This window comes from Typopeltis vanoorti, chromosome 12 (genome assembly GCF_054136105.1).
Source record: "Typopeltis vanoorti isolate ZY-2024b chromosome 12, IOZ_Tvanoo_1.0, whole genome shotgun sequence".
NCBI lineage: Eukaryota > Metazoa > Arthropoda > Arachnida > Uropygi > Thelyphonidae > Typopeltis > Typopeltis vanoorti.
This window is the reverse complement of record NC_143560.1, coordinates 48,282,044-48,308,423: the sequence shown is the minus strand read 5'-3', so window position 1 is coordinate 48,308,423 and position 26,380 is coordinate 48,282,044. Positions and strand designations below refer to the sequence as shown.

General features: G+C 35.8%; 1 protein-coding gene across 3 annotated transcripts in view; it reads right to left on the bottom strand.

The window, feature by feature from the left end:
- Positions 1-26,380, bottom strand: part of LOC150100765 (afadin- and alpha-actinin-binding protein-like) — a 187,217-nt gene that overhangs the window by 6,199 nt on the left and 154,638 nt on the right. For all 3 annotated transcript variants that reach the window (XM_090401952.1, XM_090401951.1, XM_090401954.1), the window contains one exon: positions 3,444-3,646. In XM_090401952.1, the coding sequence (XP_090258078.1) occupies positions 3,444-3,646 (203 nt within the window). The remainder of the gene's footprint in view (positions 1-3,443; positions 3,647-26,380) is intronic.

Below are 26,380 nucleotides of genomic sequence, written 5' to 3'. Positions count from 1 at the left end.
GTAAAAGGAAAGGGATCTATGCCGATCGGTAAACATTTTAATTTAGCTGGATCTACTATAAGAGCAATTAAAAAGAATGAAGTCACAATAAGAAAATTTGTCATTTCTGGCACAAAACTTAGTGCCAAATTATCATCGTATTCAAGAGATGCTTTATTAGAAAATATGGAACGAGCACTCCTAATTTGGATTGAAGAATTAACTCAAAGAAGAATTCCTATAAGTGGTTATTTTATTAAACAAAAAGCTCTTCGGCTTTATGAACAGATGAAGCAATTGGAGCCATCTACTTCCGCTTCCAGGCTGATAAAGAATTTTCGGCTAGCAAAGGATGGCTAACTGGGTTTTTAAAAAGGAATACACTTTATAACGTGAAGATTACAGGCGAGGTTGCAGCAGCATATGAAGAAGTAGCCAAAACTTTTCAAGAGAAGTTAGCCAAAATTATTGAAGATGGTGGATATTATCCCGATCAAGTGTTTAATGCTGACAAAACAGGATTGTTTTGGAAGCAAATGCCTAGTCGAACTTATATCGCAAAGTCTGAGAAAAAGCAAGTGGGTTTAAAGGAAGCAAAGATCGAGTAACGTTGTTACTTTGTAGCAATGCGTCAGGGGATTGAATGTTGAAACCCCTTGTAGTAAATAAAAACTCTAAGACCATGTACTCTAAAAGGCAAAGATCTAAAACAACTGCCAGTACATTGGATGGCTAAAGGCCTGGGTAATAACTGCGGTATTTACTGAATGGCTCAATAATTGCCTTGTGCTAGAAGTGGAAACATATATGAAGCAAAAAGCTCTCGATTTTAAAGTTTTATTAATTGTTGTCAATGCACCAAGTCATCCGCATTTAGAACATCCAAATGTGCTGATAGTGTTTTTTTCCATCTAATACAACAAGAATTATTCAGCCATTAGATCAAGGCATAATTGCTACTTTTAAAAAATATTACTTAAGCACACTTTTCAATTTATATTGGATAAACTAGAAAATTAATCATTAACAGTAACTGACATTTGGAAAAAATGCCTGCTGGAAAGCAGCTTGTCCTGGATGTGTTGCAAACAGTGGAACCATTCAAACATCTACATTATCAGCTGAAATCATTACTTTGGCACATGAAATTGGTGGAGAAGGTTTTGATACATTTAGACCGAATGATGTAGACGAATTGCTTGTGGATAATGCCTTAAGTGATGATGATATTATTGGATATTGATTAACTTTAGATATCGTAGAAGATCCAGAAAATGATAGTGAAGCGGAAGAAAAACCTGTCCCCCTTCCTGCAAATATAATTCGAGAAGGTCTTGAACTGTGCAGTAAATTGGAAAATCATTTTCTTGTCGATGACACAAATTCTGAACGAGCCTTTAAATTCAACATGAGCTGAAGAACTGCATTTCTGGATATAGAGAGCTGTATAAAAAATTTGTAAAATCATCATTGCAAAGTTTAATCACTGATTACATTGTCAAAAGAAAAAAATCAGCACAGAACGAGGGTGAAACTAATTCTGTTTGTGAAGAACCATTGTCTTTACCACAGAGATCTGATGTGCTGAATCTCTCTTCTGGTGATGAAAGTGATTTTGCACCAGTTCGCCAACGTTGCTGAATATTGTCTAATAGTGACGATAATTCTGATGAAAAAACGTAAAAAAAAATTGTTACTTTTCAATAAAATCAAATGAATAAAGCAGGTTTAAAACAAACTTAGGTATTCTTATTTTCCTGAATTATAAACTTTTATGAGATTTTAGGTTTATTTTAATTCATTGCTTTGGTTTTATGCAGTTTTAGAAAATTATGGAATGTATCCCTAATTTTTCAACGTAAGTTAGGTTTTTTTTTTGTGTGATTTTCTGTGGAACATATCTACCACATAAAAAGAGACCCGACTGTGTGTGTGTGTGTGTGGGTGTGTGTGTAGGTCCTGAAACTAGATCTTCCTGTTGAATACTCTTTATGGAATTATTATTCCAAATTCCATCTTTAGACTTCCTAGTCATTCCCTTTTTTTGAAGAGCTTAAAAGCGTCACATTTACATGTGTGTAGAAACAATCCTTATTTAAAACATCAGGAGGAGGAGTTCTCATCGTATATGAATTATTTCGGGAAAGATAATCTGCAACAACATTTTGACTACCTGGTAAATAAGATACCTTTGAATTATATTTCTGTACTTCAAGAGCCCATCTAATGATTCTCTGTTCTTATATTTGATATTATTCAAAAAAAGACAAAGGTGATCTGATTTCAATAATTTCTCTCAGCTACAGGCTTCAAATTATCTTCCTCATATTGCTCCACAACTACAGCTATGCAATTTTTAGATGCATCTGCTGCAAAAAAAATTTAACAATTTTGGATGAATAACTGTTGGATTTATCAATGTAGACTGTAAATCATCCAAGTCCTTTGCTATAAATTTCCCCATGCGAATTTTGAATTTTCTTCCTTTCTTTGAAAGATCAGTAAGGGGACTGAGATACTTAATTATTTGGTATGAATCTTCTATAGTAGTTTCCCATACCAACTAATTTACAATGTGTCTCACATTTTTAGGTACACCTAGAGAAACCATAGCCTGAATGTTTTCTTGACTTGATCTGATTCCATGCTCATTAATGACTTGTCCCAGATAATTTACTCTAGTCAAAAATAATTCACACTTAGATATTTTTTTTTAACATTAAATTAGCTTCATGCAACTTCTGAATAACTGCCATTAATAGTTTGGAGTATCATTTTGTATCAGAAGAGTACGGTAATAAGTCATCCTGAAATATAAGTAGTGAATTACCTAAGAAGTCAGAAAGAACCATGTTCATTAATGCTTGGAATGACTGTGCAGAATTCTTTGCATCCTGATATATATGAGTTATATATCCTAATATATATCAGGATATATATAAATATATATATCCTGATATATATTTAGACTAATGGATGGAGAATGCAAAATAATGCCTATGGAACATAGGCATTATTTTCTAATTAGTATTTGAAAATAATTATTGAAATCTAGTTTAGAAAAAAATCTTAGGTCCACTGAGGGCAGCTAACTATTCTTCAATATTATGTAGGGGATAGTTCATTGATTCCGTTAATTTTTTTATAGCATGCAAATCAAGAACAAACCTAAGATCTCCATTTGACTTTTCTAATAGAAGAAAAGAAGAATCCTGCTGTGACTGAAAACATTAAATATCATGCTAGCTGGAGTCAGCTTGATACCTTACCTTAAGGGGATATGTGGAGATCTCTCTCTGTCTCAGTTATATAACTTTGCGGTTTAAGTGATTCCAAACATACTTCAGTAAAATATTATTACATCATTTCTCAATTTTATAAACCCAACAGATTTTAGTCCTTACTCTAGTTGCAGATTAAAATATAATAAATTATCAAAAATAAGAAATATTCAAATTCATTACCCTAAAACAGAAGATTCATCTATACCAAATAGCTCACGTAATTCTGGAGAACTTGGCAGGTGAACTTTACCATCTCGCATTGTGAGAATGCCTGTTGCATGAAGAATTGTTGGTTTTGTACTTGATAGACTCACAGAAGTTTGCTTTGGTTTTAGAAGTTGAGATTTAAAAAATTCTAACTTTTGTTCTTCTAAAGTCTTTTTCTGCAACAAAAAAAAGAAATGTTGGCAGAATATGCTTTATTATGTCACACATTAACTTTCCAATCAAATTCTGAACCACATTTTTGTTCAATCTTTTCTATGTTAACTTTCATTCTATTTAATGGTCAAATTCTAATGTGGATTTAGATTATACAGTATTTAGCATTAAAAAAGGTTATAGTTTTTACAGTTGGATGAGGACTATGTTTTGAATTCAGATATTAACTTTTTTTTAATATGACTGTTCAAAAAAGACCTTAACACGTTCCTGAAAACTATACCCAGGAACATAATAAGATTGACTGACAATTGACATTTATGTCTTTAGGGGTGAAGCAAGATTCTTTTCATATTCCCTGCTATCTGTTGCAGTTAGAGTGAAGGCAAAATTTATGAGCAGTTTGCTCTCCCTGATTGGGCATGGAGATTATGCATCGCTATAGGAGGTTAAAATAGCTTTTGGTCTTCTATGTTGAATATGTCCATTGCCTCATATGCTGCAGCTTGCTGAACCAAATCGTTAGGGTGTATAGATGTCTTTAGGAAGAACTTAGATGCTAAAGATTGTACGAAAGAGAAAATCTAGGGAATATTTGTATCTCTATGAAGTTGATTGTTTCTAACATACCATGGGGCTTTCAGAATGATTCTTAAGCACTTGTTCTGTACTCATATTTTGATAATGTTAGTATTAGAGGTGTGGCTCCAGACTGAAGAGGCATGGTGATGATAGGACGAATTGTCATCTGGTATAGCTGCAATTTGATTCTGTTACTTAGCTTGCTATTTCTATTAATTAGTGGATAGATCTGAGTGATGGGTTTAGATGCCTTTGCACATACAGACTTGATGTGTTGGTTGAAAGTTAGCTTTTTGTAGAGAATTACACCCAGGTATTTTGTTTCTGTCTGCCAGGGAATTTTAGTATCGAACAGTAATATATCTCCTGCAGGAGATATTGGCCTTTTCGAGAAAAGAAAACCTGAGCTTTATTGGGGGTTGACTTCCAATCTCCATTTGTAGAACCAACCCTACAACTTTAGAAGGTTTTCTTGAAGTTTTCTGGTAATGAAATGTGGTCAGAGAGATCTGGTTAGTATTGCTGTATCGTCTGCATACAGGGCCATGATGGAATACATCGGATTGTGCAGGATGTCCTACATGTATATAGAAAACAGCAATGGAGCTAGTAAGTATCCCTGCGGCACTCCAGCGAAGATATGGCACTGGGATGAGGTAGAACCATTGATTTTGACTTGTATTGATCTATTCTGAAGATATGAATGAATTAGATGAACCATTTTTAGTGAGATACCGGCTGAGATGATTTGTGTAGGAGTCTGAAATGCCAAATTTTGTCAAATGCTTTGGATAGGTCTAGAAAAACAGCTCCTATGCACTGGCACCAGTTACAGCTGGTGGTGATGTATTCCACAATTCTGAGGATTTGCTGGGTAGTACTACGGTGTTGCCGAAAACCAAACTATTCTTTAGGGAGGATGTTTAGGTCATTTACTGAGGTTTGGAGTTGTGAGAGGATGACCTTCTCCACAACCTTACCAAGGTTGGAGATAAGACTGATTGGATGATCATTTTGCGGTAGGTGTGGGTCCTTGCCTGGCTTATGTATAGGGATTACATCAGCCAGTTTCTTTCCAGGTGGAAGGAAAATAGTGAAATCTTAAGATTGCATTTATTATAACGGTCAGGTGTACTACAGCTTTTCGAGGAAACAGCTCAATCACCCTGTTTGAAATGCCATCTGGTCCAGGAGCTTTTTTGTTCTTTAAGTTTTTAATAATATTATATATTTCACCAGATGATGTGGGTGCAATGTGGTCAATACTGGTATCAGGAAGTTTGAGTGAGTGTCTGACCTGTCTGTGAATTTTATATATGTGATTGAAGTCTAGATTTCCATATGGAGGCTCGCACTGCTCTTCCAAATTTCTTGCCATGGCCTCCGCCTTGTCCCATCAGTGTGTACAAGGCCCTGGTCAAAGAGTATTGGGGGAAGAGATTTGCCTTTGTTTTTGATGTTTCTTAGTAATCCCCAGACAGAGTGATCAGTAGGTGAGATAGAGGCTAACTTTTCTTCCCACAGATGGTCTCTGTGAGCTTTTAGTGCATCTCACAGCCCCAAATAAGTCTACTTAGATTTGTTTTGTCTTGTGGCGCACGAGTGTTACGAAATCTTTTCCTGGCTCTTTTTTTTTTTTTTCCCTTGATCAAGTTCATAATGTCTTCAGGCAAACGACCAGGCTTGTGCACAAATTTGTAGAGAGTGGCTACCGTTATGGTGGAGTTAATTAGTTGGGAGAGGCTTGTAATTGCAGATTCTATGTCTTCTTTTGTACGTATGTGAGGAACAGGGCCAATACTATCCCTGAGCACTTCCAACAATCTTTCCCGCGATATATAGGAGTGAGGAGGAGGAGACAGGTATTCTTGTCTTTCCATCTGAAGTAGTATTGGGTTGTGATCAGATGACAACTCATTTAATGATCTTAGGCTGTATTAAAGATTAATATCCTGCAGGATAACTATATCCAGGATGTCTGCAGTTCCAAATGTACTAAGATGAGTTGGTTCGGTGGGACCTGCCACAACAGCATTGTGTGATCCTATGAAGTCGGAAAGGATGCAACCGTTCTTGTTGGTGGATCTGCAATTTCATGCAGGGTGCTTGGAGTTCAGATCCCTGGCTATAATGGTGGGTTCTCTGACGCATAAGATGGCATTTAGGTCAGAGTGTAGTAGAGTTTTTAGGGGTGGGTTTGTAAGCAGAATAGATTTTCAGTATGCCAAGCCGAGCTGGAGAACACCGCCACACTCGTGATCTCAAGATTAGTGGTTGGAGAGTTGTACACAGAATTGTGCTTGATGTGGTTTTTAATTAAGATGGCAGTGCCACCACCTCTGTAGACCAATCTGTCATTTCTATATAGGCAGTAACCCCTTATTTTAGGGTTATCTGAGGATCTTAGATGTGATTCACTGATTAATATAACATCTGGTTCATATCTGTTAGTGAAGTCTTGAAGCTCCAGAATTTTGTTTCTACTCATAAATTAGCGCTGTGAGGATGGCCTGTGTTTCACGGAGAAATCTTTTGGTGGAGGTTGCTGAAGGGTTTGACAAGCTGAAGTCTTGTAGCATGTAGGCTAGAGAGTCTGTAATAACAGCTGTTAAGTTTGTAGATGCCGATTTATTTGTACGGGCCATGTCAGCATAACTTCTTGTTTGCTTTTGGTTTGCTCTATCTTTGAAGGTCTCTGACTGTGGTGCAGGGGCTTCTGGTGTTCTTGTACTAGATGAAGAGGACTGTTTGGCTGATTCCATCCATCTAATTTTTTGGGTGCCGAATGCATCCTTTGTAGTTGGCAGGATGGGGACCACCGCAGTTGGCACATTAAGCGTGGTTGTTTTCAGCTTTGTGCAGATATTGCTTGGGTGGCTGTCCCCACATTTCAAACATTTAAATTCAGCTTTACATAATTTCTGGGTATGGCCAAACTTTTGACACCTATGGCACTGCCCAGAGGATGCCCTTTTTCGGAGTGGCTCTGGTGTGACAATGAGCCCGCAGATTGTTTTCAAGTTGTAGATATTTTTATATATGTTCTGGATCTCTACGAGGACTAACGGCATGGGAGACTTGTTGGATCTGTACATTCTGCCGACCTTAACTGGAGGTAGATCCTGTAAATTAAGATCAGCAACTATATCTTCTGTATCAATGTCTTCACAGATGCCATGGAGGACCACTTTTAAAATTTTCTCTGAGCTGAGCGAAAAGGTATGATATTGTATACCTCTATTGTCCATTTCTTTTGATAGTTGCCTGTAGTCTATCACCGTTGTGGGATATATCTTTATTCCTTCATCCACATTTTTGGCCTTTACATAGCCAATGTGTAGGTTGGACATTGATCTTAAATCTGCCCATCTCTGCTTCTCTCTTAATATAATTGGAGGCACCTTTTCTTTGGGAGAAGGAGTTCAAAATTTGGCCATCTTGTTCCATTGTGAAGTCTTTGAATGGTTCATCTGTTATTCTCCGCTTTTTACGTATGCAGACTTCTTGAAAATCTGTAGCAGTGGGGTTAGCCGATTCTGATTGATCTTCCATAATCTCAGCGTCAACGTCTGTGACACTTGCCGGGGGAAATGTATCATAAAGTTTCACCTTTCCTGGCCAATTTTTGTTGAGTAGTTTGTCCAGTCTGATAAATTCTCGATATACTTCTTCAAACATTGTCTCGTTTGGCTGCTGTTCCATATCTGTCAATGACCTAAAAAAAAAAAAAAAACGCTTACCGTGCAGTTGTAGCCTTACCGGCACTTCTGCTGGACTCTGAACTGTTTTGGTAAGAGCACCGATTCAAAATTGCATGATCTTCAAGACACATAATAAATGACCAAAACTCAACTGCCCAAAATTGCCCTTGATTATATAAAACTCTTGATGCAAAATATTATAATAACACATTATATATTTCTGCATGAGCACAAAACTGAATAAACAAATGGTAAGATTGTTGAATCTCCATTTATCACCACAAGCATCTTTACAAAATACCCAAATTATTCACATATTAAGATTAAATCAATGCAGAAGTCAAATATTTTCCATATACAAGTAGTAATATGGTGTGTCACCATATTATTAAAATATTATGGATCAAAGATAGTTGTAGAAAGTTGTTTTGCACATTACAAAGTATATTATATTTGACAAGAAATTATAGTTTCTTTTAATCCTTTACACCCAAACAGCAAGCAAACACTATAGAATACTAAGGCAACTGAGGTGAAGTCAGTAGCCTCTACTTATACAAGTAGACCAGTCATGAAGATACCGGCACATAAACTGTTTGCTAACACTGGGTGAAGGATTAAAACATGAATGTAATTTCTTGTCAAGTATAATACATTTTGTAACTAAGTGAAAAAAAAAAAAATTCTTCTTTCAACTTTCTCTGATTCAAAGTATATTTTAATAATATAGTGATACATCATTTTTTACTTGCATTTTTCACTAATGAATGCAGCAGTCTTGATCACTGCATTTACTGAATATTTATGGCATGGCTCTTACTGACAGCTTGTTCAGAACATTTTGGTGGGTGCTTGTCCTAGGAGATGAGTGTTCTTGTTAGCTGCTTGCAGAGACTTGTGTTTGGCTTGGTGGAGCCAAAGTTTTTTTTTGTGGGTGTTGTCTAGTGGAACTGTAAAATAATGTTAATTATTTACCTTTTGATGTCAGTGTGTCTTTGTAAAATTATTACCGTAAATTATTTATCTTAACTTTAGTTTAGATAGATTGGTTTTTCCAACTTCACAAAGTTTAGTCTATCAACTGCTTTAACAAAGCTTCAAAAATCAATCCAACCGCGACCAATTTCTGTCCCCACTTGCTATTAAACAAACTTTATGTTATAAGTATATTTAATGTATGCAGTCCCCACCCTCATATAAATCAAATTAGAAAATTTATTTTTTATTTTCAACTGCACCATCTAATTTGGGTAAACAATGTTTGAAAGTTAGGGTGAGGAAAAACAGGAATTAATCACTAAATATATCCAATTTCTCTATATGCAAGTCGTGACTATTCATATCTTGTTATGTCCGCAGGTTCGCATTTTTTTTTGGAGATAGTGCATCAGCCAAAGAACAGCCAGGTAGTTGTAAAACAAAAACATTTGTTTTAAAAATTAGACACAGGAAGTACATTACACTCAAGATATTGTGCAATTATCAGACTTAACCACGCTACCGGCCAAGATGTCTATAGACGTCAAGGTTATCATGGATGCGAAGTGCACATATTAAAATTGCAATACCATTGATATTACCTTGAAATATATAATGGATACGAAGTGCATGAGGATGCGTATTTGATCCATAATGGCCAGTAAGGTGGTTAATCCTCTTACAAGTAGGTAATGCAACTTACCTGACAAAACTCAAAATGCACACAATTACTGGATTAAGTTGTTAGACACAGACCATGCACACATATTCGCTCACTGAATAAACAAGTTAGCAAAATCCTTCCCTTACAGATTGACTCAACAATTGCCTAACTATATACAACTTCATAATATTACTGCTTCCAATATTATAACTAAGCACACATTCATTACTTAAATATATAAGTTAACAAAACAATCTTCCTGCAAAACTTGTGGCTTAGTCAGTGCTTGTTTCCAATCTATTTCTTGTAAGCACTTTCACAAATCCGAGATACACTTCCTTAAAAAAATACAAAAGTAGTGCCGACTTACAATTTTACCATGAATAAGAGTACAAGCAAATCTTCAGGATCGTAGCATCTACATTCTGGTTAACTTTCCTTGCTGCATATGGACATCACAGGCAGTCCTCTTGTAGAATTTTCTTATGTCAGATATTCGATATGGAATCAGCTATAGTTACTGCTAGACTTGCGTGTAACTGCTCTCTTTCTGGAGACTAAAACTTGAGAGCCATCGATGAGGAAATTGGCTTGCTGCGATCTGGAGACAAAGATCCTACAGTGCTCGACTGGTAGATAACCAGCGATGGGAGAAGAGCCTTGGCAACGAGAACAAAATCCTTCAACGACCAGCAGAAGAAAAAAAGCCTTGAGCCAAGCGACACAATCTCCTTTTATGCAAAATATTGCTCTTTGTTCTCTATGCTGTCTTTTCAGGATCAGTCTTCAGCGATGAAGTCATTTTGCTTATTCGGTCAATATCGGTTGACCTTGCAACCTTTGGTTGGTGTTTCGCCATCGCTAATCTGGCATAATCCCTACTTACAGCTTTACATACAGTCAATGTATGTGCACTTTTACAGTAACATTTTTTTTTTATATTATATTTAAATAATACTAAATATTAAGAAAAGGAAACTGGAAAATCAATTGCAAAAAATTTGCAAATCAAAATTTTTTCGTAAGAGATTTTACAGAACCACCAAGTATCCTGGAGCGATCCAGATTAAGAGTAACAAGTTAGAATGATCCTTTTGGGTTACTCACTGGAGTTAGATTGATCTCAAGGAGCATATGGTTTTTGGAAATCATTTCCTGTATTGGTACAGTGAAATTTGTGAGGATAGCATTCTTCCCATAATGCAAAGCACACTTACTTTAGCATATGTATATTGCTATGCATTATGGGATACTGAGGCAATCAATGTGAGGTCAACGGCTTTTATATAAATTTTTTTTTTTATATACTTTTCAAACCATTCAAGGCCTCTAACAGAGGAATGTTCTGACATCAGTTGATGAAATCATCCATTCTGTCACTTAAAGATATTTAACAAACATCTATGACAGCAGAGTAATTTGAACCTTTGGCCTACTGGACAAAAAGTGGAAGTGCTATCTGCTCAGCTAACCAGGTTGGCAAATTGCCAGCCCCAGTTCCTTATTTTAAGTGACAAATAGTGCTTACATGAGTAGCACAGAAAATTGCTATTAGTCCAAAGCTCTTGACTACGGTATGTTTCAAATGGTCATCAGTGAAGTTGTTTAGGGTACATTTGCAATGAGTTATAAAGAACAAAGGCATGAATTTAGAAAAAAAAAATGTTAAGGCAATCATGGTGATAAGCTATGAGTAAAACTGGAATTTATGAATGGCACAATAAATTTAAAGATGGTTTAGAAATAATTACCAATAGAGATTATTACATATATTTACATATTATAAATCCCTCAAGCACATAAATGGATGAAAACACTGCCAATGTCCAAGGCCTCATTTGTTTGAACAGAACAATGATAATGCTTGTTTTTGTTGGCTGAACAAATCTCTCTCTGATGAAGGAGACCAGATGATGTTTTGTTTTTGTATATCTGGGAAGTTTCTTGCAAAAAATTTAAATGGTAATACTCATCCACTTTCTCTCTCTCTCTTTCTCTACTTGCCTGATTTAACATTGTCAAACTTTTTTGTATCTAGAAATGAAAATCAAGTTGAAAGGGCATCACTTTAATGATATAAGAGATTCAATGGTTGGCAGTAGAGTTCTAATGCTATTTCCAAACAGAGAGAGAGACTGATAGACTCGTGCCATTGAGAGTGGTCTGCTCGAAGAGGTGCACAACTAGTGTGAACTCTTGCAACTTCTTGATTGCATTATCATCAAATTCCTGATATGCATCCTCAAAGAGTAAGAAGATATTATGATAGTACTACATGAAAAGTCAGCATCATTACTATTTTCCTACTGACAATTTTCCTCCAAATTAATCTGTTATCTGTCAGGATTGCATCTTGTAATTATTATTATTAGTCACCTCCAGGGGATCCATAGACTCATCGAGGGAGGGCATCCACTCTACAGCTCTGTCTCCACCACTCACAATCTGCCAACTGACCACAACTACACCAACACCATCTATCGCTGACCACCACCACCACTAGTATTTCCACAGACAATCACAAACATCCATGCCCGCAGCAGGATTTGAACGAGCAGCCTTTCGGCTAGGGAGCGGATGATGCGCTAACCACTCGGCCAAAGTGGTCAGGTGGTTAACATATTCACTCTCTAAACCAGGGATCAGGAACCTTTTTGAACCAAAGAGCCATTCCACCAAAAAAATTAATTAAAACAAAATTTTGGGAGCCGCAACTTCAATTTTTCCTGGTGACTTAAAGTTGCATTTAGTTCAAACTTAGGTAAATTTGTTTTTAATTCAGTACTTCCAGATATCAAATACCACTTTTATGTTAGGATATAAATTTTTTTATATGTTCAATAAATAAAACAACATTGTTTGATTAAGTTTTTAATCACAAAACATGTTTAAGTATAATATTGCAAAAAAGTAAGAATTTGTATTGCAAAAAGAATTAATCCAAAAAAAGACAATATTATGTATTTTAATAGATATTTGATTGTTTTAATTTAAAATTCACTAATGAGAGTTTTGATTTTGCATCTTCTCAGCCAATTTACTTAAATCTGGATTGTATGTCGTGCACTTTAATAATAATTTGGCTTTCAAACTTTCAGTCAGTTTGTTCCTATACTTATTTTTAATGTAATTTATCGAAGAGAAAAATTGTTTACAATTTTACTTGAACCCAAAAGAGTCAAAATCCTAAAGGCAAGTCGCCTGGCATTTGAATAATTAGTTGGGAAAGAATTCCAATATTTAAATATAATTTCCTGTGATGTTTCTTCCATAATTTCCTCATTTTCATCAATTCGTGCTACCATTTCCTGAAGATTTTGTACCTAGATGCTTTTATTCTGAATTTCCAGAAGTTCCATTTGTAGTTCTGCAATTGATATTCTGGGAAAAGCTTCAATATCTATTAATTTTTAAATTGCAATTTAATGGATGTAATATGAATTTCATCATCTCCTGATGATTTTTAAAATCCTGAAATCTGCTTGTAAATTAATCTAAAATTACAGTAATCATTTTAGCGAATATTTTGCAATCAACTTTTTCTTTATTTAAATTTGATCTGTAATTTTTTAGATTTTCTAAATATATAAATTTATCTTCAGTAACATCTTTGAAAAACACTCTTAGTTTCGGTTCAAAGGTAAGGACTTACTCTAGTAATTGTAAGGCTGTGTTTCCCTTCCCTTGCAACTTCAAATTTAACTTATTAAAATGTTTTGTCATATCAAGCAAAAAACAAAAATTTTGTATCCATTTGGGATTACTGAGAAGTTCCACATGATTTGTGTTATAATTTTTAGTGGTTAAGAAAACTTACTTCCTTTAACCACTGAAAAAACGTTTTAATGCTTTTCCTCTTGATAACCATCGTACAGATGTTAATGTCACTAAATCTTTATGTTGACTACCTAGTTCCTCTAAAAATGTGTCAAAAAGTCTGTGATTCGATGCCTGAAATCAGATGAAATTTATCATTGGCACAACAACATCCATCACTCTTTTTAGTTGCGGTAATAATCCCAAAGAATTTGCAACTAAAGCTTCTTGATGCAAAATGCAATGAAATGAAATAACTCCATGTGGAATATGAGCGGAGAATAATTTTAACAAACCCCTTATTTTTCGCAATCATAGAAGGCGCGCCATCAGTCGCAATGCATACTATATTATTAATATTTATTCTGTAAACTTGTAAAATATCTTGACCTGTAGTGTGTCCTTTAAGTATTAGCAGATCAAGAAGTTCTTCTCGAATACTGGAAGATGTGATATATTTAACCATAATGCAGCATTATGCCATATCGGAAATATCATTTGATTCATCAACTACAATAGATATAAAATCGGCAGAATTAATATCCATAAGTTGCATATTTGAAACTTCAGCAGAAATTGTTACAATCCGTTCCTTGTCAGTTCTGGCCGAAAGAGGTAAATCTTTAATTTTTTTTTACGTATCTCGTCCTTATTTTTCATATCCTTAAATAGAATTTCAGACATTATAAATGCAATTTTTTAGAAATTCGCCATCGGTAAAAGGTTTTCCCGCTTTTGCTATTTGAAGGGATAACAAAAAACTTGTTTCAGTAGTATTCGATGAAGATTTTGTCCCAGTTGACAAATTTCTTTGTTGAAGCAATGTTTTCTTTTGTAATTTTTCAATAGCCTTTTTTCTATTATCACCCTCAGGATATTTTTTACCGAGGTCTAAATGTTTTCCTCGAAAATATCGTTCGACATTACTTGATTTGTTATTTCGAAGTTAAGATGGCAAATTAAACATTGCAGATTTCCATTTACTTCTATAAATCCAAATTTCTCTATCCACATTTTATGGAATCCTCTGTTTTCTTCAATTATTTTTCTTTTTCTTGAACTCATATTAGGAGGGTTATTATCACAAATTTACCTGCAAGTGAAAACACAAATTCAACATAATAACATAATAAAAATTAATTTGTGCATAACATTACCTGACACTAAATTAAACACCAGTTTAGTACCACAATGAATAAGTTAACAGAATATTTATTTTAACAGTTAAAATTCATATGTATCTAAAAACCGTGGTGTTTGACAGGACAGCTGATCAATTAGTTCAAATTTTTGCGTGGCGCTAGTTACCTTAGGCATGCGTAACATGTGTAACAAATTTCATGTATAACACACATCACATGCATAGTATCTAGAGTCACGAACAGGCCATATCAAAAAACAATATTTAGTTGTTTGTATTAATTATGTATCTTTTAATTCAACATAAAAGAGCCGCACTTTGTTCAGCCAAGAGTCGCTGGTTCCTGACCCCTGCTCTTAACCAATGGACTGTGGGTTTGAATTCTGCTGTGCTGTGGGCATGGATATTTGTGATTGCTTTTAGGTAGTATGTGAATTTCATGTCCTGCTATGAGATCACAAACCCTGCTTATTGGAAGCCTGAAGTGGCTTTAAGAAATTCAATGTTTGGTCTCTAGAACATGGTTTCCAGACTAGGTAAAACATAAATACATAAAAAAAAAATTAAAATTAAAATCCCTAGCTCACCATGATAATGTAGCATAGGTTTACAATCTTATGCAGGTAGGAGTCGCATAAAAATAAACTTTTTTTTGGTGCTGATATACATAAAACTACATAAACTACAACCTCCCACTTTGCAAGAAATAGTACTTTTTGATTAAAAAGGTGAGATTTGTTCAAAAAACTGAAATTTATATTGTTCCTGTGTTCCAATATATATTATTAGCAAACAATTTTTCCCCATGCAGAAAATTATAAAACTGACAACATATGTGGAAAAGTAATGGAATGAAATAAAAAATATATGTCTAGAAATAACTTTATTTCTAGACATATTACTTATCCTCCAATAATTCACCTTTCTCAAAAAGGCATTTTCAAAGAGCAGAGTTAACAGGCAGGCACTGAAAGAAAAGCATAAAAAACAATAACATCTGGGAAATGCTGGAGTCATAAGTGGTGCCATCTGAAACAATCTTGGTGGCTTGGGCTTAAGGTCATAAAAGTCGTGAGGCTGTAAACAATGAATGGGGAGGGAAAGGAAAGGTTAATGGATTAATATTGTAATTAATCAAGTGCTACGTGAATTCTGTTTAATATCTAGAGCACTTTCATGATTACCTAATGATATGCGCAGTGAACTACAGAAGAATCTCTCAAACTTATATTTACTTCTGTATAAAATAAGCTTACATTGTATCCTTTCCTAGGAATGGTCTGCCAAACTGGAATGTCCATAATGTTGATATCAGATTTTTTGTTCTCTTATACATCTTATTACATCAACCCTCACTATAGCAAACTTATATAGACCACAGGAACAGTTTGTTGAAAGTTTTTTCACTCAGTTATACTATAAATTAAAGGTGCCAAGAAGTTATATAGTGCATGTGTAGCTTAATGGAAGTGGTGGTGCTTACACTTAAAGATTAATATTTTAGGACTTTATGACTTCAGTGCTAAACCACCTGAAGAAAGAGCATCATGAGTTCCTTTAGTCACCGAATTTTTTCTAAGCCTTTTTTTTAAAACTGATTTCTGAGTTAGCTGATCTCTGGCATGGGCAAGCGAGTTGTTTCTTCCAGAAACTCTGGTTTTTTGTCCCATAAACTTAAGAAAATCGACCGTAGAACTCGCACTATTTTCAGACATTAAAAATATTGTGTTAGGTACCACGAGATGGAAGCACTTGTTAGAAGTCTCTTCACTGCATGCTGCTTAATTAATGATAGTCTTGGGCTAGCTATCTCTGATTGGCTACCAGTAGAGGTTGAATTGCTCACTCAGTCTCCAAACGTTAGATAGAGTTAAAAAGCCTTGCCTGCTCCCTATAAGGGAACAAAAGGCATTAGATGATTTATTTTATTTTATTTTTGAAGAAATTATATTCTTGGTTTAATTTTTTATCCAAGTGTAAGCAAACAATATTTGGCACAAAATATCTTAACTGGGCTACTTGTATATAGAGGTTAATGACTTCACATTAATTGCCTTAGTATCCCATAATGCAAAGCTCGCATCCTTTATGCACACACAGCTTTATGTATAATACAATACGTTATGGGAATGGCCACTACCTAGGTCTGCCTCCCACTGATCAAACCAGTCTGGGTAGTGGCCCTTCCATAATGCATTGCATTATATGCATCTAGAAGGGGTAGGTGCTTTGCATTATGGGATACTAAGGTGACTGACATGAAGTTATTAGCCTCTATACACAAGTATCCCAGTCATGAAGATACTTTGCATGCAAACATTGTTTACTTACACTTGAATAAAGGATAAACCAAGAATATAATTTCTTGGCATCTTCCCTTTAAAATAGCAATAGAAATTCCCTTTAGAATAGCATTATGCCTACCAAGACTTTTTGGTGGACCAACCAACCTCTTGGTTGGTTAGTCCACCTATAATGCATTAGCACCATGTATATTAAGAGAATTGGGATACAAGGAGTTGTTCACTTCCTTGCAACAGTTTTAAGCTTTGGTGTAAGCAGTGAGAGAAGGCAGAGTACTTGATGACAGCCAGTTGCAGTATGCTTGGTTCTTCATTATGTTGGAGGTTTAATGGATTTTTTACAACACTCAAAAAGAATTAAAATAGAATTTAATACTTCCTATATTTCGTCCTAGTCACTAGGACATCTACGGGGATTACAAAAACAATTAATGTAACATGCACACAAAAGCTTACAATACTAAGCCCAACCACGTGGGTGACACTAAAGTCCTATCTAGGTGGAGCGCCCTCTAAGGGCGGTAGTAGGTGGCCTGGAATGTAAGGTGGGACCTCTGGTGATGAGTGTTTCCCAAATCTTCAGAAGCTTAATGCAACCGTATTTGTTAAGATTTGGTTGGTTTCTGAGAGCTGCTGCTGCTTCTAAGAAAAGTCTCTCTTTCTTGAATTTGCTGTGGTGGAGCATGGTGGTTTTCTTCCATGATACTCTGCGGGTGGTGTCCAAAACATGGTCAGCCAAGCCTGAATGGCCATAGTTGTGTTTAACGATGTACGACTTGTGTTCCTCCAGGCGGATGGATGCTGATCTGCCTGTCTGTCCAAAGTACGCAAGCTTACAGGAACAGGGTACTTTGTGAACTCCAGGCAGAGAGAGAGGAGGGAGCTGATCTTTCGTAGAATTCAATTCTTTTTGAGTGTTGTAAAAAATCTATTAAACCTTCAACATAATGTCCTCACAGCACTTAAGCCTCTACACAAGAAGCTTGGTTCTTCATTTGTACAGTCTTGACACATCATCTGGAGAACCAGAGCTTGCTTGCTTACTTAAGGCATGGGAATTTAGCCTGGAATGGGGAATATGTGCTTCCATTTCAGAAAATATTATTTCAGTGATGCATTCAGTGCATAAGCTTGAGTTGGAAGGCTGAAAGCAATAATGCAACCATAGGAATGAGGCATATATATATATGTCATCCCACTTGGCATTCTTATAATGCAGACAACTCTTGGTTGAGAATGGTTGTGTGGGTATTACTCAGCAGGGGAAGAGATAAGCACAAAGTTGTAGTCTCAATTACCTACGGGAAATACAACACTCATGGTATATTTGAAGGGATCACTAGTGAGGAAGAGGTCCAGAGTGTTTGGGATTATCTAGTACACTGTGGGCATGTGAACAATTTGGATAAAGTTATTTGTGATGGCAAATGTCTCAGCATCTCTACCTGCTTGGTCTGTGCAGTTGGAAAAGGATAGCCAGTTGGTATTGTATACATTGAAATTGCTGAGGAAGATAACCTCACTGCTAAGAAAGTTGGAGTGAAGGACATTGACTTTCAAAGAAAGGAAGTCAAAGAGTTCTGCATAGATTTGATAGAGCAGGGCAGAGAGATTTTCAACCAAAGTAGATTGTAATTAGGAAATTCTAAGTTGGATGCTCTATGGCATAGTATGCCAGAGGAAACACATGCACAAATGCCATCCTTGATGTGTATTTGGGAAAGTTCAGATGAGTAGTGCTTGAAGAGTCTGAAATTTGTATTTCTGTCAGGAAAAAGTAGTTAGAGTTTTGCAGACTGGAGGTGGAAGTGGACATTGTTAAGGTCAGAGCAGAGACCACATATATTTGTAAAGTGGATCTGGGGAGTTGTTGTTGACCAATTGAATCATACACATGCAGTATTGTACACAAGGTCCCCGGGGTTACGGACGACCCAACTTACGGCATTCCATACTTACGAACTGGCTCCCAAGGATAATTAATAATTAAATAATTAAATTAATAATTCAGGAACTAGTTTCTTTCATACATGTAAATAAACCCGCACTTTGCCGCACTATTAAAGCAGCTCTTCCCGTTATTTGGAAGCCAAATTTAAGGGCATGGGTCATATTTGCCATGTTTAAAGATTGGTTCTTGAACTTTTTATTCCTGCTATGGAACGTTATTGTTCGTAAAAGAAAATTCCCTTTAAAATTCTGCTTGTGCTGGACATCCAACATCTTTGGATGACATTCATCCTAATGTAAAGGTTGTATTCTTACCACCCAACAGTACATCATTACTACAGCCAATGGACCAGGGAGTCGCTGCATTTATGGCTTATTACTTACGGTGTACATTTCTACAAGCAGTCAGGGCTACGGAAGATGGTGATGACCTTGAGAGAGTTCTGAAAGAATTATAACATCCACGATGCCATCAAAAACATTGCTGATTCTTGGCAGGAAGTGAAGCAATCAACAATTAAAGAGGTGTGGAACAAACTGTGCCCTCAATTCTCTGATGATTTTCGTGGATTCACAGAAGACATCGGTGAAGCCAGAAAAGCTGTGGGGGATAGTGGCAATACACTGCAATTGGACATCATTACTACAGCCAATGGACCAGGGAGTCGCTGCATTTATGGCTTATTACTTACGGTGTACATTTCTACAAGCAGTCAGGGCTACGGAAGATGGTGATGACCTTGAGAGAGTTCTGAAAGAATTATAACATCCACGATGCCATCAAAAACATTGCTGATTCTTGGCAGGAAGTGAAGCAATCAACAATTAAAGAGGTGTGGAACAAACTGTGCCCTCAATTCTCTGATGATTTTCGTGGATTCACAGAAGACATCGGTGAAGCCAGAAAAGCTGTGGGGGATAGTGGCAATACACTGCAATTGGACATCAGTGAAAATTATGTCATTGACTTACTAGAGTCCCATTCACGAGAATTAAGCAATGAAGACCTCATGAAGATAGAAGAGAGGAAGCTGATAGAAACACAAGAACACGAAGGATCAGAAGATCTAGAGCCAAGAAAGTTTATGACAAAAGAATTATCTGAAACCTTTCATCTCATTGAAGCAGGATTTGATAAGCTTGAGGAGCAAGATCCTAGCATTCAGTGGTTTAGAAAGCTTTGCCGTGCAGTTAGTGAAAACATCAGCTGCTGCAAGGCCATTTATGATGAAAAAAAGAAAAAGGCTATGCAAACAACCCTAGATACCTTTTTCAAGAAACCGACTTCAGTGGTAAGCTTCCCCTCCTCCAGAAACAGAATCAATATCTGATTCTCCAGCACCATCTCCATCATAATAATCTTCCGATTAATGTTACCCTACCTTCTTGCCTCAAAAATGTCCCTTCCATTAAACAAGACACTGATGCAACCTTTAATATTCTTTTTTGAAAATTCTCCTATCTAAACTTTTTGTATGAGTTTGTTTTTATGTTCTGTTTGTTTGAATTAAAAGAAAGAACAGAATAGTTTCTGTAACTTATTATTACAGTATTACACTGTATTATTATTGCCACATACTCGTATGAGCCATTATAGTATTATTATTATTAGTGCATATGTGCTGTTCATCAGGGATCAGAGTTACAGAAATTCTCAGGAATGTATCTCATTCGTAACCCAGGGACTGCCTGTATTTTGGTTTGCAAGATGGCTGTTAACACCGCTTGATTTCTGCACTAGAATTCCTCTTTTGTAGTCTATGTACCATGTTTTGTAGTTGCTTTGCATTTTTCTTTGGCCTTGTTCATGCTGGGTAAAGGTAAGGTCAGGCCCATATACATGATTGGGGAGAACTTCTTTGAGGTTGTTCACAGCTGCATTAATTCTGATGCACTCATTAGTGTGTCAAGGTTACTTTACCAGTTGTAAGTTGTTTCATCACTGTTTTTGTTTGTAGGTCTGAAGAGGTGGCATTTGGTGATTTTGCTGCAGTCAAAACTAGATTTTTCCATTCGCTTGATGTCTTCCTTCAATGTATCGTTGGTTTCACTGTGAAAGTTGAGGATAATGGCGTTATATATTATGTTGTCAGCCTTGATTGAGTCATGCACCATTGATGTGATGAGGCTATGGAGTTGGCTGGTCTAAGCATTGATTGTGGATTTGTTCTAACTTGGATTCCATTAATTTGATTTTGTGGGAGAAGGTTTCGTTGATAGTAGCGAGGCACTGTTTCACTTAAGGCAGGCACAGTGGACAGAAGAAAGGTTGGTTCATGTTCACAAGAAGTTTGTATGCAATTTTGTCCATTTTTATGCACTGAACATTTAACCATTGGTGACAGAAATTGCACAGATGGGCTTTTTTTTGTGTGTGTGTGTGTGTGTGTGTGTCTGTGACATCTAATCTGCAGTTGTGATGATTGATGGCTATGATGTTGGATTCTCCGGTGTACTCTGTTATCGTTGGGCTTTACTGCTGCCATCGTTGCTTTTTTATGGTAGGGACTAGTGGGCACTTATGGGTTTCTTTTAAGAAAGGATTAATACCTTTCTTAAAAGGTATTAATCCTTTTAAGAACTGCAGTTTGTTGAAATTTTAGCAGGGAATTACTTGTAAAACTATAAAATTGAGGAGCACATGCCTGCAACAACTTATTCCAAAGCATTCGAATGAACATACTGAACAAGTTTGTTATAATAGTGCTTTCTACAGTGAGAGTAGACTGTGCCTTTGTTAAAAAGCAAAGACAAAGATAATTAAGAGGTCTGTTTTTTATTCCGTTAAGCTGAAGAAAAAATTGATCAACCTGAAGTAAAATTGTTTGCGATAAGCTGTCATTATGGATATAGCAGGCAAGTGAAACTTATCTGCTCTTATATATCTTTAAAATACCTATCTGTAACATATATTTCTATCAATAAAAAGATAGAAATATATGTTATGGATAAAGATATATAAAGGGCTATTAAAAGCATGTTAATTATTTAAATAAAATGTTACTTTTTAAAAAAAAAGTAAGATCCTTGATGAGCAGAAAGTCTTCAAGTCAAACGGTACTTTACAGCAGATAATGTTTTAGTTGCAATCAATGTATAATTCAAATAGACTGGATAAGAATGAGCTGGTTGGTCATGCATGTTTATGTGTGTATGTTGTTGTTGGGGGGGGGGGGATTCTGGTCAAATCCCAAACTGGCTGCCTGGGTATCTTATCAAGTTTTTTTATTTATCATGATCCCTTTACCAGCTGTCAGATTTTATAGCTCCAGATCAGATTTCCCATTATTATTATATGTGGGCACCTCCATGGAGTCTGAAGTCTCTCATCGTGGGAGACTCAATCTATCTACCTCTCCTTGAACTCATTAACAAAGCACTCATAACTGATTCTGGCAACCCATTCCACTCATTCACAACTATTCAAGTCAAAAATCTAGTTCTCACACCCCTATTAACTACACCTTTATTCCACCTCCAGGGATGACCCCTTGTTCTGGTCCATCTAGCCATTAAGCAACTTAAATGTTTCTATCATATCCCCTCTTTTTCTCCTATCAACCAACTTCTGCGATCCACACACCCCCTCAATCTATTCTTATAGATTGAGTATAGAATCTGAATGCAAAATTATTAGCACTTAATTGCAGGTCCCAACCTTGACTGAGATGAACCTAGTCTCTTAACCCTTTAACTACCACTGGCCAATATTCTGCATTCAGATCCCTTAATATAAGTCCATTATACTGATATTGCTGTATATGCTCAGGATGGATTGCTTGTTTACAGAATGAAAAAACCTGCCACTTCTGTAAAATACTGGGTAAAAAAAAATCATTTTTTAAGAAAATTGTCCTTCAGCAACTACAACTCATTTCCCAAAAATCTAGTACGTTTTTAACTGAAGAATACATAATGTATTATCCAAATGACTATTATAGAAGATTTGTGGGAAAAGGGAAGAATTCTGCCAAAAGAAGTTGTCATAACTGGTTAAGTGTTTATTGGTGCATGAGCATCCATGGCTATTATGCACCATATCTACAATTAAAAGTACATAAAGGTATGTAAATATATTCGTAAAACTAATTTGAAGCTTTTCTAGATAAATCAATATATATAAAATTCTAAAGATTAAAATTGGTACAACATTGGTTCAAAGTATATCTATGATTAAATAAAATAGAAATTTAAAAACATCAGCTACATTTGATGAGTCTGGTAGGATCTACCTAAGTGTATAAGGCCCAGGAAAACAGTAAAAATTAAATAATGATTGTGCTCATTAAAATAATGAGGCAAGCTATTAAAATTTGGTGAAGTGTTAAAACAGATGAACAATACTCACGCATAGGTATGTTATTACTCCTTAACAGGAAGGAGTGAATGAGATGAGTATGCTCTAAGCAGAGCTGAGCAAGTACAACTTTTTCTTTGTGAACCCTGTACAAACTGGTCTGCCACAGTTTAATTTGAGGTTTAATCTAGTATAACTTGTCGTTCTCTCTAGTTCATGATGTTTTACACTGGGTTATCAATTTTTTTTAAAATTTTTTTAAATTCTTATATCTGTCTATAATTGAAGTAGGGTGACAGACAAATAATGGCATCTTAACAGATGAGATGACCTAGCTGCAGTGTCATTTCCCTTAATCCCAATGTGGCCAATGTCCAAGTGAAGCTTCCATATTTAATGTAGAAGATTTTGGATCTGAGAAAGCAGAGGGTTACCCAAGTTCTCAATGCTTTTCAAAAGCTTAATGAGTCAGTGTAATGTTTGGTAGTGTTTCATCTTTACATAATATAATGCAAGTTCTCAGCAATATAATTACAATATTCCAGTGGGATGCAATTAGATACTATTTGAGAAGACAACAACTAGACCCATTAGAGACTATGATTTTAAACTACCTGTATAGATCAGAAGAAAATCAAATACACACAAAGTATTCTATTGCACCTTGCACAGAGAGAAGCTGCATGATGGAATGCAGTTATGCCAAGGTGTAGAGTGTTTAGAGCCATTCATGCAATTATTGCCTACAGCAATGTCAAGGGCTGCCATTATGATGAGTATTATATACATCTTCCCAACATGGACACAAAATACTTCTCAATATGGGTTGATTTTATTACTGCATAATGCAATGAGTTATTGTTAGAACAAAAGTGGCAGGTCATTCATTTACTTTTACATAGAGATTAGGAACAGATATTTGGGATGCTCTAGATGCAATTCAAATCGTCTAATGGCAGGTAGAATCTAACCACCAAAGCCTACTGTCGGACAGAAAGACTTCAGACCAATAGCAGTGAGTCTTGACCCAAATTTTCAACAGTGATAGAAGCAGGCACCCTAGGAGGTGCAAAGATGTTTACAGTTGTTCCAAGTTTTTTCACTTGGTTATACTATAACTTAAAGATTTATAGTATAACCAAGTAACAAATTATATTATTGGTTTCATCCTTTATCCAAGTGTAAGCAAACAAAGTTTGCATGTGGAGTCGATTCACGACTGGGCTACTTGTATATAGAGGCAAATGACTTCACATCAATTGCCTTAGTATCCCATAATGTAATGCACATATCCTTGCAGACAGTATAATGCTATGCATCATGGGAAGGACCACTACCCAGACTGGTTTCAATCTTTATTCAACCTAAATATGACTTCTGCATTAATTCAACCTTGAAAGCACTTCTGGGTCTGGCTCCCAATGATGAGACCTAAATAAAGGTTTAAACTGGTCTGGGTGGTGGCCCTTCCCATAATGCATAGCATTATGGGATACTAAGGCAATTGATGTGAAATCATTAGCCTCTATATACAAGTAGTCCAGTTGCGAATAGACTCCACATGCAAACTTTTGTTTGCACACACTTGGATAAAGGATGAAACCAAGAATATAATTTCCTGGCATCTTTAATTTATAGTATAACCAAGTGAAAAAATTTTCAACATTTATCTCTAATCCATAGTATTTTAATAATAAGGTGTGATACCTTTTGGCTACTTGTATATGGAAATGTGACTTCTGCATTACTTCAATGTGGTATCAATTCTGGGTCTGGCTCCCACTGACAAGACCTCAATAAAGCTCAAAACTGGTCTGAACAGTGGCCTTCCCCATAATGCAGAGCATTATACATATCTGCAAGGATAAGTACATTGCATTATGGGATACTATGGCAACTGATGTGAAGTCATTAGCCTCTATATACAAATAGCCCAATTGTGAAGTGACTTCACATGCAAACTTTTTTGCTTACACTTGGATAGAGGATGAAATGAAGAATATAATATCTTGGCATCTTTAATTAATAGATGTTTACAGTTCTCTCTCTGGAACCTATCCCACAACTGACATGGGCAATAGGATTGCTAGATTTTTTGTTGAATATGAGTCCTAAGAACTTTGTTGCAAATAAGTTTACTGTTTATCCTAGCTTAGTTCTGGATTTGGATGTAGACCCCCCATGTCTATGGAAAAAGTGCACACAAATGGCCATCTGGAGTGAAAACTTGAATCCATTTGCAAGTTTCCAGGTGGAAGGAGTCAATGGATTGCTGCAATTGTCTTTCTATGACCTTCATATTGCTGCAATGACAAAAAGATGGTTAAGTCATCCACATACAACAGAGGGAAAGTGTTTGGTTATCGAGTTTTTTTGCTTTAATTGCAGATAGTGAATGTTTAAAACCGATTCTTATGAGACTTTCTCCTACTACAGGAAGAGTTGGGAGAGGATAGATCCTACTTGAGTTGGCAGAGTCAGTAGTTGGATAGGAAATTTTGAGAGAATGAAGAAATAGAGAGAAATAGGAAATGAAGAGAGAGAGAGAGAGAGAAAGATTCAGGAATCAAGAAATTTGTACCCAGAGAAGATTAACATAGGCAATAATAACTCTTCATCAGGAATCAAGAATTTGTACCCACAGAAGATTCTGTTAAAGAGGCAGAGTAGTTGATCCATGAAGATGGGGACAGATGTTTGACCATCTTATGATGGATGTCATCTGGTTCTACCAAAGTTGGTCAATAGTGAAGAAAAGCAGATTTCAGTTTTTTTTTTTTTTTTTTTTTTGAAAGTGTATGACACTTCCAAGATGTTTCATACTTTTTCCCTATCAAAGAAAACTGATACTTAGTGCTTATTTTTTAGGAAAGCATCTCTAATGGAAGTTTCCAGTCTAATGAAATAAGTGAAAGGGATCAATGGCATGCTGCAACTGGGAAGGCTCAATCTCCTACCAATATTTTAATGAAGCTAGACTTTATCCTCTGGAATAAAGGTTTTACTGTCTAGAAAAGAAAAAAGATGAGAGATCGAGTTTTTGATTCCTTGCCTGGCTTTCTTTATTGCTCAATAGTAATGAATAATATATAACAAATAACAACATAGACAATAATAACTTTTCGTCATCAGGAATCAAGAATTTGTACCCACAGAAGATTCTGTTAAAGAGGCAGAATAGTTGATCCATGAAGATGGGGACAGATGTTTGATCATCTTATGATGGATGTCATCTGGTTCTACCAAAGTTGGTCAATATTAAAGCAAAGCAAATTTCATTTTTTTTTTTGAATGGCCTCTTAAA